This window comes from Notechis scutatus, chromosome 3 (assembly GCF_049901735.1).
Source record: "Notechis scutatus isolate UNSWTSFEM ecotype Mainland chromosome 3, rNotScu1.2, whole genome shotgun sequence".
Classification (NCBI taxonomy): domain Eukaryota; kingdom Metazoa; phylum Chordata; class Lepidosauria; order Squamata; family Elapidae; genus Notechis; species Notechis scutatus.
Window position 1 is genome coordinate 199,122,832 of NC_142011.1, and position 14,382 is coordinate 199,137,213.

The 14,382-nt window shown below is 42.3% G+C and overlaps 1 protein-coding gene across 1 annotated transcript in view; it reads right to left on the minus strand.

The window, feature by feature from the left end:
* ADCY8 (adenylate cyclase 8) overlaps nt 1–14,382 on the minus strand; it is a 98,893-nt gene that overhangs the window by 58,522 nt on the left and 25,989 nt on the right. Inside the window, exon 6 of the mRNA XM_087962202.1 lies at nt 12,856–13,126. Within this exon, the coding sequence (XP_087818328.1) occupies nt 12,856–13,126 (271 nt within the window). The remainder of the gene's footprint in view (nt 1–12,855; nt 13,127–14,382) is intronic.

The window sequence follows — 14,382 nt, forward strand, 5'->3', positions numbered from 1 at the left end:
TCAGAGGGAATATTTTTTTTTTCCAGAGGCGGGCGTATTAAAATGACAACCCGGGCCGGATGTGGCCGGGCCGTAGTTGCCCACCCCTGTGCTAAACCATAGTTGAGAGGATTCCTGTGTATAGGTGTAATTAGCAATAAATAATTTTAATTGGATCTTCAAGTGTGGACCTGATCCTTTGCTCCTGACACTACCACTGACTTTATGCTGAGCAATCTACAACAGATATGAAATCTGCTCATTGATCTTAAGCCAGGAATTCCCACCCTCTGTCACCTTGAAGTGAACCAGCCTTCTTACAGCTGGAGAGGGCTGAATTCCAAATTCCAATTCCCTGGAAACCCCTTTCAAAATGACACCAATCCTTATGGAAAGTGGCCCCGCCACTGAATGTCATAGTAGAGCTATAGTACTGGGATATTCTCAGCAGGGAGGAAAAGGAGTAAAGAGTACTTTTGTTCCAAGGAACAGGGATCCTTGAACAGGGAAGGCAAAATTGGGTGCCTGATTTTCAAGTAGGGATAACATGGAGGGAAGAACCGGGAGAGAAGCTGAATAATGAATATCTTTGCTTATTTTTCAACCAACTCTGGGCAGCTCCCAATCCAAAATTTAAACACATTTAAAATCAAACCGTAACATTAAACAGATGAAGCATTAAAAACCACAAAAACTTGGCTCCAAATCAAACTCCTAATGTGCAATTATCTAATCGCCTTTCAATGGTTTGATTCTGCAACCCAACAGGACAGACACAGACTTCAGGGGATAATTAGGACTGCAGAAAAAGCAATGACTACCAACCTGCCTTCCATCGAGGACCTGTATACTGCACGAGTCAAAAAGAGGGCTGTGAAAATATTTACAGACCCTCATATCCCTGACATAAATTCCTACCCTCAAAAGGACGCTATAGAGCACTGCACACCAGAACAACTAGACACAAGGACAGTTTTTTCCTGAATGCCATCACTCTGCTAAACAAATAATTCCCTCAACACTGTCCAACTATTTACAAAGTCTGCACTACTATTACTATTAATCTTCTCATCACTCCTTACCTCCCATCCCCTCCCACTTGTGACTGTATGACTGTAACTTTATTGCTTGTATCTTTACGATTTATATTGACTGTTTCCTTGTATGATTTGATTGCTTATTGTACCCTACGACTATTATTAAGTGTTGGACCTTACGATTCTCGACTCTTGACAAATGTATCTTTTCTTTTATGTACACCGAGCGCACTTGCACCAAGACAAATTCCTTGTGTGTCCAATCACACTTGGCCAATAAAGAATTCAATTCAGTTCAGTTCAGTTCAGTTCTGTTCTGTTCTGTTCTGTTCTACTCTACTCTACTCTACTCTACTCTACTCTACTCTACTCTACTCTACTCTATTCTATTCTATATTTGGGAGGAAAAACAGGTTTTCAAAGCCCTACAAACGACTAAAAGGATGGAGGCCTCCCAAACTCCAGGAGGAAGATTGTTCCATAGGGAGGGGCTGCCAGGGAACAGGCACCCTTCCTAACCCTCATCAGATGGCAATATTTAGGGGAGCATGCCCACCCTGTCTGACCTGGTAGGACCTCCTGACAAGCAACGTCAACGGGGGAATCCAGGTTCGCTTAACAACCAGGTGACTAGCTTATCAACTGCAATGATTCACCTGACAACGGAGGCAAGGAGGCCATAAAATGGGGCAAAATTCATTTAGCAACTGCCTCACTTAACCACAGAAATGTTGGGCTCAGTGGTGGTTGTAAGTCGAGGACTACCTGCATATCACAAATGGAGGAGTGCATTGTTCACGCTGCTAGGGGGAAAAAAACCAACCCATTTGTTGGGTTGCCGATTGCATGGAGAACGAAAACAATGCATGCAGAATGCACACACATGACTTCTAATCTGTTGTTCAGATGAATGCACCTAAGCAGAGTCAGGGAGGATATCATGATCCCACTGCTACCTTCCCCTACACAACAACATAATGACCCAAAAGAACTCAGTTTGATGTTAAATTTATATTTGCTGACAAAGAAATAAAGGGAGAATAGTATAGATCTATTTCAAGCTATTTAGCTCTCATCAGCTAGCTATACCCTTCTGGGATTAAGACTGGGGCTGAAAGGCGAAAGTGGAAGCAGTGTACTCTATCCCAGTGGTCGCCAACCAGTGGGCTGGGGACTACTGATGGTCCATGAGAAGATTTTGGTGGTCTGCAGAGAAATGTCATCCCAAAGCACCACCCCCCCCAAAGCAATTAATCCAGGCTGCGCGGGAACACAAGGCTGCGCTGCCCACATGGCCCGTGGGAACACAAGGCTTGTGTCACTTGCATTGTGAACAACACAAGGGGGGAAAGGGAGGAAGTGGGGGGAACTTGCCCCACTCACCCCACCCACCTCGCCTGGCCACCAGGCTGCTTCTTTCCGCTTCTTTCTTCTGCTTTTGGTTGGAAAAGCAGAAGGAAGGAAAGCAGCAAAAGTCTTTCTTTCTCTCCCCCAAACTCTGCCAGAAATGAATCTTTGGGATCCTGCAAGGCATCCTGCTCCAAGAGGCTGTGCTGGCATGACAAGTCTCACAAAGATTCATTTCTGGCGGAGTTTGGGGAAGAGAAAGAAAGGCTTCTGCTACTTTCCTTGCATGAAGCCAAAAGTCTCTCTCCCAATCTCTCCCCCCTGAGAACGGAGCTGGAGACGGTATCCTGCGATCCCAAATAAAGAATGATCAATTGGTAGGAAAACGGGGTGGGGGAATTTTCCTGCAGACTTTTTTGGGGATTTTCCCAGGGTCTCTTGTCCACAGGGATTTAAAATTATGAGTTTGGTGATCCCTGGGATCCAAAAGGTTGGCGACCCCTGCTACATCCTATAATGTGTAGAACAGGTTGCCCTGATAAAAAAACACTTAATCTCTCCCCTGATATAGCCAATAAAGCTAGGAGAGTCTGTGACTTAGAGGTTAACATATCAACCTAATATGTAAGCACCGTGGGTTTGAATCCCAGAAGGGTACGGCTAGCTGATAAGAGCTAGATAGATCTACGCTAGTCTCCCTTGATTTCTTTGTCAGTAAATATCAATTTAACACAAAAATAGTTTGTCGCAAAGGCTCCTGGATTGGGGCTGAAAGGTGAAAGTGAAAGCAGTATGCTCTGACCAGGTTGCCCTGATAAAAAAAACCACTTAACTCAGTCTGATCTAATACTCAGGGCTGCTAGGATAAAAAAGGGGGAGAGCCCAATATATCAGCCTGAAATCTTAAAAAGAAAACCACAAGACAAGACAAATAGCTAAGATTACCAGGAGCAGGAAGAATTAATACGAAGCATTTATATTCCGTTTGATGCCCTGCAAATCAACAGACAAAATTGCCCAGCAATCGGTTCTCAATTTTCTCTACTTTTTATAATATCTAATTACAGTAAACCCTCAATGCAGGAAGCCAGTAAGGAGAGTTGGACATGCATAGAATGAAAAGTAATCTAAACAGATTCCTGGAAAGAAAGAAAAAAAAATGTACGTGGGATAAATCCAGGTCCAAGTCCACTCTCAGTTATGGATTTTTCACAGATAATTTTGTATCAGTTCAACACTCAGGGGACTTTAACTAAGATCTATTTCACAGGGCTGTTTTTATAGAGAAAAGTAGGAGGTGTTGTGGTCCACCAGTGGCCAGTGGGACTGGCGGCAGACTCAGGCATTGAGGAAGTTGGGGAGGAATATGGGCCAGTCCTGGATTCTGGGGAAAGCTCTGAGTAGGGCTCTGTCTCAGAGGCAGAGATGGGTCAGGGCCATCTGACAGTTATCAGCTGTCTTCAGAGTCAGAGATCAGTGGGGTAGAAGAAGAGCTGGAGCCTGTTCCCAAGGTGCGCATGCGCAGAGCTGCCAGGAGAAGGGAACAGTTAAGAACAAGGTCGACTTGGGAGTAAAGGCACAGGTAGACGGTGAATGGCCCTCCCATAGGGAATAAAGAGGAGCGAAAGGGGAGTGGTGTTTGCAGGAGACAATTAGTTCATTTAATTAGGGTGAAGATTTGTTCCTGACTCCCTTGCCTGTTACAGCTTTGCGCTTGGAAACTATTGACCTGGCAACTCTCCAAGCCTGATAAGGTCTGTGATTGTAAATCACTCTTGAAAGACTGTTTGGCTGGATGTGAATGAGAGGAATTCATTTTAGCCTAAATAAAAGGGGCTTTGTTAGGACAAGGAGTCTGCTTCGTGATTTTGTGAAGCCTAAGTCAGAACAGGAGGAGGGAGGGCTAGATGTGCCACTTTGAGCTCCTAAAGGAAAGATGGGATAGGAATCTAATAAATAAAGATCTGACAGATTAAGACAACATTAGCACCAGCTCCAGGGAGATGTTCTTCAGAGAGTTGTGAAGGTTTCTTACTCCCGAGTCAAGGCGCTGGGATATAAAAGAGCAAAGCAAGATGGCTTATAATGACAAAGCTTTAATATACAAGGCATGGAGACATTTCAAAAACGTAGGACTAAGTTCATGCAGAGAAGGAAAACTGAGATTATGTGATTTTTTTGATCTGCCCTAGCCAAAGAGGAGGCAGTGTTCGGCTGACTTTCTTCCAGATTGACTCATAGTCTGTCAAGTGTGGTGGAAAAGACTGGTGTCTTAGGGCATTTTAACCTTTTCTGCTTTAATTTCTCTCGACAGCCTTCAAAAGGGATTTTGATGAGATAACTCATAGAGGAAGAGAGAGAGAGAGAGATGGAGAGAGAGAAAGTCACAACCCACTCATGTTTAAGCTGACAAACTTTCTAGTTATGAGGTCAGAAATCATTTCTCTATCTGGGCTGCACAAATTGTTGAAAACGCTTCCCAGAAAAACACAACCACACCTCCAGTGAGCTGCAGGCATTGTTGGAGAGATATCTGAGATGAAAAATGGCCTTGAACAGAACGTCTCTCTCTCTCTCTCCCTCCCTCCCTTCACTCCTGAGGAATTTCAAAGTGCTTGCTTCTGTTTCTGTCACCCTAAGTGTTCTTGACTTTTGAGCTATCTGTTCCTCCAACTGTTCATCTACTTGAACCCAAAGGTTTCTTCAGAATGAGAAGATAGGTGTCATGATCTCGTGAGACAAGACCCGCCCTTTAGGTATGTCTGTGAGATGACAGAAGACAGATATAAAAAGAGCATAGATCATTATCATGATGTAATGATGTCCTATCCCTGCCTTGGAGAAACTCAACCTCATCAGAAAGTCCTTCCATACATTCCCTGCTTGTCACAATGATGGGCTTCAAAGCTGAACGAAAAAGTCCTAAAGGCAGCACTTTATATAAACAAATTTCTCTCTGTGTGTCTCTTTCTCTCCTCCCTTTCTCTGTCTCTGTCTCTGTCTCTCTCTCTCTCCCCTCCCCCTTCTCTCCCCTTCTCTCTCTTTCTCTCTCTCTCCCCTTCTCTCCTTCTTTCTATCTCTCCCTCTCTATCTGTATTTTCTTCTCTCTCTCTTTCTCTCCCTTCTTCTCTCTCTCCTTTTCTCTCTCTCTCTCCCTCCTCCTCTCTCCCTTCTCTCTCTTTCTTCACTCTTCCACTCCCCTCTCTCTTCTCTCTCTCTCTCCTCTCTCTCTCTCTCCCCTTCTTCTCTCCCTCCTTCTCTTCTCTCCTCTCTCTGTCTCTCTCCTCCTTCTCTCTCTCTCTTTCTGTCACTCTCTCCCCTCCTCTCTCTCTTCTCTCCCTTCTCTCTCTCCTTCTGTCTCTCTTCTCTCCTCCTTCTCTCTCTCTCTCTCTTTCTCTCTCCCCTTCTCTCTCTCTCTCTCCCTTCTCTCTCCTTGTCTGTCTCCCTTCTCTCCTTCTCCTCTCTCTCTTCTCTCTCTCTCTCTTCTCTCCCCTTCTCTCTCCTTTCTGTCTCTCTCTCCCTCCTCCTCTCTCTCTCTCTTTCTGTCTCCTCTCCCCTCTCTCTCTCTCTCTGCCTTTCTCTCTCTCCCCTTCTCTCCTTCTTTCTACTTCTCTCCCTCTCTATCTCTCTCCTTCTCTCTCTCTCCTCTCTCTCTTTCTCTCTCCCCTTCTCTCTCCTTGTCTGTCTCTCCCTCCTTCTCTCTCTCTCTCTCTCCTCTCTGTCTCTCTCTCCCTCCTCCTTCTCTCCCCTTCTCTCTCTCTTTCTGTCTCTCCCCCTCTCTCCTTCTCTCTCTGCCTTTCTCTCTCTCCCCTTCTCTCTATCTCTCCTTCCTTCTCTCTCTCTCTCTTTCTCTCTGTCTCTCTCTCCCTTCTCTCTCTCTCTCTCCTTCTCTGTCTCTCCTCTCTCCCTCCTTCTCTCTCTCTCTCTTCTCTCTGTCTCTCCCTCCCTCCCTCTTCCCTTCTCTCTCTTCACTTCTTTCTCTCCTTCTCTCTGTCTCTCCTTTTTTCTCTCTCCTTCTAACTATCTCTCCCCTTCTCTCTCTCCCCCTCCCTCTCCCAAGACAAGATCTGAAGACCATCAGAATGAGGACAATGAAGATGTCTTCAGTTAGGATAAAAATAACAGAGATAAAAATCTCCCCAACCATGGTCGTAAACATCTTTTTATCTCTATCTGTTTGCACATCAATGAAGATAATGGAGGAATCTGAGAGTGATTGTACAGAACAGGAGGGGTTTTTTGAACCCAGAGAGCAGGTGCTTTCATTTGGTCTATCAGTTCATCACATAGATGGGAAATCATTTTTTCTTACTTTTTGACATGACCCAGAACCATTCAGTTACTGAGCAAAACACCATTTTCAACCAGAGGAAGCTTGAAAACTTCCGTTTATGCTGCAACATTTATGGAATGAATGGCTGGTTTTTTACAACAGACTAAACCCAAATGAACAAAACTCAGTTCCGGGGTTTTCATATGTTAGGCCAAACAAATGAATGAGATTGATTTAATGTGCTGGCTTGATTTATATTACATATTAAGTGAAAAAAACCTGCTTACTAAAGCACGCTGAACTATAAATTATCTACCTCCATTTTAGCTTGGTCTAAGCAAAGCCCAAATAATAATTGGATGGCTTGGAATTCCTTGAGATGGGATAGGGTTGGTGGGTATAGAACGTAATGTAACCCCAAATATGTCATTTAGTTGTTGTGGGGAGGAAAAGGAGAATATCTGTGAGGATATGAAGGTGAAATTTAGCAATTATTATAGTAAATGCAGCTATTTTCTGCTGCGTTAAACATAGTTCATATTTGTTTTATTGTGCATGGCTGCAGTTCTACAAAATCTCATCTATGTGAAATCTGTAATCTCTCTCAAAAGATACCAAGGAGCAAACTAGGATCTAGAGCCAATGTGGGATCTAGAGCCAATTAAGGGGCGTGCATAAGTGTACTATCCTGCCTACCGTCCCTGTCCTATTGTCCCCATTTATTCGTACCTATTTCCTGTATTCTTACTCATGTTTATACTTATATCTGTTATCTTGTAAGTGATTGACAAATCAAATAAATAAATCAAATATAAATAAATAAAAATGTGGTCTACTGATCAAGGCACCAGTCTAGATACTGGGAGACTGTGAGTTCTAGTCTGTCTTAGGGACAAAAGCTGGCTGGCTGACCTTTGGCCAATCCCTGGGGGACTGTGAGTTCTAGTCCCACTTTAGGCATGAAAGCCAGCTGGGTGACTTTGGACCAATCATTGGAGGAATGTGAGTTTTAGTTCTACCTTAGTCATGAAAGCCAGCTGAATGACCTTGGGCCAGTCATTCACTCTCAGCCCAACTCACTTCACACGGTTGTTGTGGGGGAAATAAAAGGAGGAAGAAGAATTAGATAAATTTGCCCCTTTGAATTATTTGCAAAAATTTTTTAAAAAAAATAAATTTATTAAATTAATAAATAAAACCATTTACATGCAAATTACAAGTTCTATCCTATCTAACCCCCCACCCAACCGCCATTACAATTAGTGATGGAGGATTGAAAAAGAAACAGCGATTGGATTCACTCTCAGGGGTGATAAATCTAGCCAAAAGCTTTGGAACAAAGGTGTCAAACTCGATTTCATTGAGGGACACATCAGGGTTGTGTTTGACCTCGGAGGTCCAGGGTTGGCGTGGCTAGCATGACATCACTTGTGTTGGGAGTGCTTGTGGGGGCCCAAGTGCTCTCCCAGCGAAAATGGGCTCCCAAGCTCTGTTTTCGGCTGCAATGGCCTCCTGCAACACTCTGCCAATGAAAATGGAGCTCAGGGGGCCCATACGTGACCCTTGAGAGTTCTGTTTTGGGCTGGGACAGCATTCTGCAACCCTCTGCCAGCGAAAACGGTGCTCACAAGGGCCTCACACAGCCTCCTGAGTTCTGTTTTTGCTGGCCGAGGCACCCCATGGGCCAGTCCTTCACTGTTTCCAGGATAGCTCTGCAAGGCAGATCTAAGCACCCCATGGCCTGGATCCTTCCCCCGGGCCTTGAGTTTGACACCCTTGCTTTAGAAGATCGGGTTGCAAACAATGCTCTGTGCAATCCTGAAAATGCCATTTTCTATTATATTTTTTCCTCCAAGTAACTTTTAGAAACCTGCTTTTTAAACTTAGTCATCCTTTGGTTCAACATATCTTTATTCTATTTTTTTAAACTCTGTGATTATTTTAATTATAATCCTCTTTTGATCTATCTATTTTTTTGTATTATTTTTAGCTATTTTAAACACCAATTTTGGCATCAAGGGGAGCAGAATTTCCACAAACTTTAATAGTACGGTGTTCCCATTTTTATTTTTAGCAAATAGGCATGCATAAAATTTGCGTGGAAGTATACAAGGGAAGAATAAATCCTGCTGAAATACAATTTCTAAATTACAATGCCAATTTTTATTTCTAATAAACAACCAGAAATACCAGAAAAGTAGACAGCAGGGATGTTCAAAAGAGCACACCCTCTTCCTAAAATATTCCAAAGATATTTTCCCACCCAAAATAGGCCAGTCTAAATATTCCATGGTCCTTCAACCAATTTGAAGCCATGTAGACAGAGGATAGTTAACAGATTCCTGTATACACAACAACTGTGGTTACCCAACACACTAAACTGTAAATTTGGATTCACAAGCCCCAAACGCTGAATTTTAGGGAATAAGCTGTACCCAAACAATGACGCCCTATTAGAGTGGTGCAGTGTCCTAGAGGTGGAGCTCTCGCCTCACAATCAGGAGGCTGTGAGTTTGATCCTAGGTAGAGGCAGATATTTCTCTCTCTGGGCACAATGAGAATATATCTGCTAAACAAAACTCCACATTGGCAACAGGGAAGGGCATCCGGCCAGTAATCGCTCAGTTCTATTCAGTTGCCCAGACTCCTCTCTCATTAAAAGAAAGAAGATGAAACAGTGAAACTCTATTATGGCTTAATTTGGTGACTAAGTCACTCTGAACTTTAAGGGGAGGTTAGATATCCACAATGTGACAAAACACGAACCACCCAGTCTCATTTTAAATAATAATAATAATAACAACAATAAACTAGGGGTGACATGATAGCAGTATTCCAGTTTTTGAGGGGTACCACAAAGAAGAGTGGATCAACTTATTTTCCAAAGCACTTGAAGACACGACAAGAAACAAGGGATGGAAACTAATCATGGAGAGAAGCAACCTGAAATGAAGGAGAAACTTGGTAACAGCGAGGACAATTAATCAGTGGAATGGCTTGGCTCCAGAAGTGGTGGGTGCTCCAACACTGGAGGCTTTTAAACAGAGACTGGACAACTACTTGTCTCAAATTGTATAGGGTCTTATAGGGCCTCTTGCTTGAGCAGGGAGTTGGACCAAAAGATCTCCAAGGTCCCTTCCAGCTCTATTCTGATTAAAAAACAACAACTGGATCACTTCTTGAACACCATCGGCATTGATAAATTCATCGTTAGTCAATTGCAAAAGGCAGCTTTACTCAGAACAGCTTACATCCTGTGACGATATCTATAATACCATCGAACATCCACATTTGCCTAGCCCAGGTCTTTGGAAAGGATTCGATAGGTGGACAAAAATGCCAAATCCAGTCTAAACACGTGGCTGACTGTATGGCTAACCATATAATAACTTCAGTGTATATGTCTGCTCAATTTTAGGAGATGACCAGGCTGAGCCGGAGGGAGGGGATCAAATGCATCATAAGTCACGAGTCCCTGTGTGCCCACAAGAGAGCTAAGTCCAGGCCTCCCTTATCTCCCACTCATTTCCCTTAACCATTAGTCGTTCAGATTCTTGTAGGGAGCTTAAGCTTCCAGTAAATCTTTATATTCATTTGAACTGCTCGAATCTCCTGATTTACTCGGCATTTGAGATCACTTCCCCCAAATGATTCTGGTCGCCCATGGAGATAGTAATATCAGTATTACTATAAGTATGCAACAAAAATAAACAACGGCACGACAAAAATAAAAAAAAAAAAGAAAGTAGCTGAGAACAACCATTGAAAATAAATATATAATTGTATTATAATGAATTGATTATAATTATGTTACCATTAATTAAATATAATTATATCATGTATAATAATAACTATAACTCACAGAGTCAGCTAACCTCCCGACCTCTGTGCCTGGGAGAAGAGCAAGTCTTAAGGACTTCTGAATGACCGCCAAGATTGGGCTCAACCTAATCCTAAGGACCGTGGGGTAACAGACAAGCCATCTCTAGCATATTGCACAAACCCAGCCAGTATTTTATTCCCTGTCGAATCACAGTTTAGTTCCTAACATAAATCAGATGAAGCAATCCATTGCATCATGACCTGACAAAATCAAAGGCAGGAAGGGTTCATAAGCGATTGAAAAGAAACAAAATTCTCTCTTTCACAGAAGTAACGAGTAAATAAATCCCTATACGAGGCGGGGAAAATGGAACCTAATTTTTATCTCACTGTAATCATTTTCTGAATGTAAAGAGACCAAGAGCATGTCAATAACTCTTTGTTTCTTCTTGCACAGAGGTGGCCCTTTTTAGAAATCTGGATGGACCTCCGGAAAAGGTGAAAATCAGCTTGATGTGAAGGCCAGGAAACCCAGGATAAACTGGCATTTATTTTTATATTTAATGAGGGGTGGGGGATTGGCTTGTTTTTTTTCCCTCTCCTATTCTACATACTGTTAACAGAATTTGTCTTCATTACTAGAAATGGTTGAGAATCTTGATTCACTGCAATGGGTAGTAATGTGATGAGAAAAAAATGGGACGACCAATGTGCCAAACTGTTTTGCTGCAGCTGCCTCCCCTGACTACTTACTTGCATGTTGACATTGCAATGCAGGTAGGAAAGGGACGGAGTTTGCAAGGCAATAATGTGATGCTCGTTTTGTCAATTGTCTCTCCCCAGTCCCATGAGGGTCTTCATGCTACTGCATTGCAGGGAAGCATTCAGTTTCCCATCTGCTATCTGAAGAGCCTTCAGAGGGGGAAGATTATGGCTGGCTTTAGGACATTTATGTAGTAGTAATAGTTAGGAGTTTAAATTGGTATCTACCTCTCTTTCCATCTATCCAGCTATCCAACATCTATCTTCCTAACTGTCTTTCACCATCCATCCATCCATCCGGATCCATCCATATCTGCCTGCCTGTTTGCCTATCTGTCTCTTTTATCCACCCATCCATCTCTCTATCCATTTATCTATCATCTATCTACCTAAACTTCTTTTGTCATCCATCCATCTACCAATCCATCCATCTGTCATGTTCTATATCTCTCTCTCTATCAATTCATCTATCATCCTTCTATCTTTCACCATCCATCCATCCTTCATTTATCTACCTAACCATTTCTCACCATCCATCCATCCACCCGTCCACCCATCCATCATCTTTCTTTTTCCTTCCTTCCTTCCTTCCTTCCTTCCTTCCTTCCTTCCTTCCTTCCTTCCTTCCTTCCTTCCTTCCTTCCTTCCTTCCTTCCCTTCCCTTCCCTTCCCTTCCCTTCCCTTCCCTTCCCTTCCCTTTCTGTCTCTCTCATGCATCATCTATCTAAAGTATCTAAGTATCTCTCTCTTTTTATCCACCTCTAACTATTTATCTCTCTCTCTTTCTCTCTCTCTCCCTCCCTCTTTCTTTCTTTCTTTCTTTCTTTCTTTCTTTCTTTCTTTCTTTCTTTCTTTCTTTCTTTCTTTCTTTCTTTCTTTCTTTCTTTCTTTCTTTCTTTCTTTCTTTCTTTCTTTCTTTCTTTCTTTTTCTTTCTTTCTTTCTTTCTTTCTTTCTTTCTTTCTTTTTCTTTCTTTCTTTCTTTCTTTCTTTCTTTCTTTCTTTCTTTCTTTCTTTCTTCCTTCCTTCCTTCCTTCCTTCCTTCCTCTTTCTCTCTCTCCCTCCTCTCTCTTTCTTTCTTTCTTTCTTTCTTTCTTTCTTTCTTTCTTTCTTTCTTTCTTTCTTTCTTTCTTTCTTTCTTTCTTTCTTTCTTTCTTTCTTTCTTTCTTTCTTTCTTCCTTCCTTCCTTCCTTCCTTCCTTCCTTCCTTCCTTCTTCCTTCCTTCCTTTCTTTCTTCCTTTCTTCCTTTCTCTTTCTCTCTCTCTCTCTCTCTCTCTCTCATATGTAAAAAAACATATTAAGCCTAAAACATGCCTAAAATCTATAGCACACCCCATTTCATAGTCTGGAATTACAAGTCTTCAGCCACCTTGTTTTGATGGTGTCTGCCACCTGTAAAGAAAGGCCTTTCGTGCTTTCTATGGAACAGAGCAATGACCTCTACTATGTTTCCAGTTCAACTAACACTCCGAGAAAAAGGGACGTTTGGATACGTAGGTTAATTCTGCCCAGTGGCAGCGTTTTTAATTAGCTCTTGTCATTTAGTGGAAAAGCTAAGTAGAAATGTCTTTCCTTGGATATGGAAATGAAGTCAAACCTAGGTGGCAGGTGATATTAAAGAGGAACATTAAACTTACATGCTGCTTTCCCACGATGTTATCAAAAGGCAGCTCAGGGCTCCAGGATCCTTCCGTGAATGTCGCTCCGCTGTTTCTCCGTTCTGAAGAAGGGATAGACTCTTTGACAATGTCTTCGGGTAAAGTCAGCAGGCTTTCCTCGGGCTGTTTGATCAGGTAGGTCTCAATGTTGTGCTTCCTCAAAAATTCATTGCGTTCTTTGCCATGTCCTTCCTCCACCTTGTAATCCCCGTTGAGACAATCTAAAGTCGCCTTGGATATGTGGATCCGCCTACACAGAGAGGTATAAAGAAGGAGCAGAATGGAGGGAAGTGAGGCACAGGTGGGCAATTCTGAGGAACACCAAGGCAAAATGTTGCAAAATGCTTTCTGTGGCTGAAAAAAGTTCTTTTGCAAGTTCTGTCAGGAGTGGGTTCGCATGTTTGGCTGCCAATGAATCCATGGGTAGAGTAATACCCATGGTTATTGTGTTCCAATATCGCAGGGGCTGCCACAAAGAAGAGGGAATCAAGCTATTCCCCAAAGCACCTGAGGGCAGGACAAGAAGCAATGGGTGGAAACTGATCAAGGAGAGAAGCAACCTAGAACTAAGGAGAATTTCCAGACTGTTAGAACAATTAATCAGTGGAACTTGCCTCCAGAAGTTGTGGATGCTCCAACACTGGAAGGTTTTAGAAAGATGTTGGATAACCATTTGTCTGAAGTGGTATAGGGTTTTCTGCTTAAGCAGGTGGTTGGACTAGAAGACCTCCAAGGTCCCTTCCAACTCTGTTATTCTATTCTATTCTATTCTGTTCTGTTCTGTTCTATTCTGTTCTATTCTATTCTATTCTATTCTATTCTATTCTATTCTATTCTACTCTGTTCTAATCTACTCTATTCTATTCTATTCTATTCTATTCTATTCTATTCTATTCTATTCTATTCTATTCTATTCTATTCTATTCTATTCTATTCTATTCTATTCTATTCTATTCTATTCTATTCTATTCTACTCTGTTCTAATCTACTCTGTTCTGTTCTATTCTACTCTGTTCTATTCTATTCTCTGTTCTATTCTATTCTATTCTCTATTCTATTCTATTCCTATTCCTATTCTATTCTATTCTATTCTATTCTATTCTATTCTATTCTATTCTATTCTATTATTCTCTCTCCTCTCCTATTCTATTCTGCCTAGCCTAGCCTAGCCTACTCTATTCCTTTATGTACAGATAGCCCCCAATTTACAACCGCTCATTTAGTGACCATTTGGAGTTGCAATGGCACTGAAAAAAGTGACTTATGACCATTTTTCACACATAACCATTGCAGCATGCCCGTGGTGGCGCGTTCAAAATTTGGACAATGGCAGCTGGCTCATATTTAGGATGGTCATAGTGTCCCAGGGTCATGTGATCGCCTTTTTCGAACTTCTGCCAAGCAAAGACAATGGGAAACGTCTGCAAGCAAACTCGGATTCCCCCGGTCCTTGAAAAAGTGTTTGTGCTTGAAACTGGTCCCTGGTACAAAAAGGTTGGGGACCAC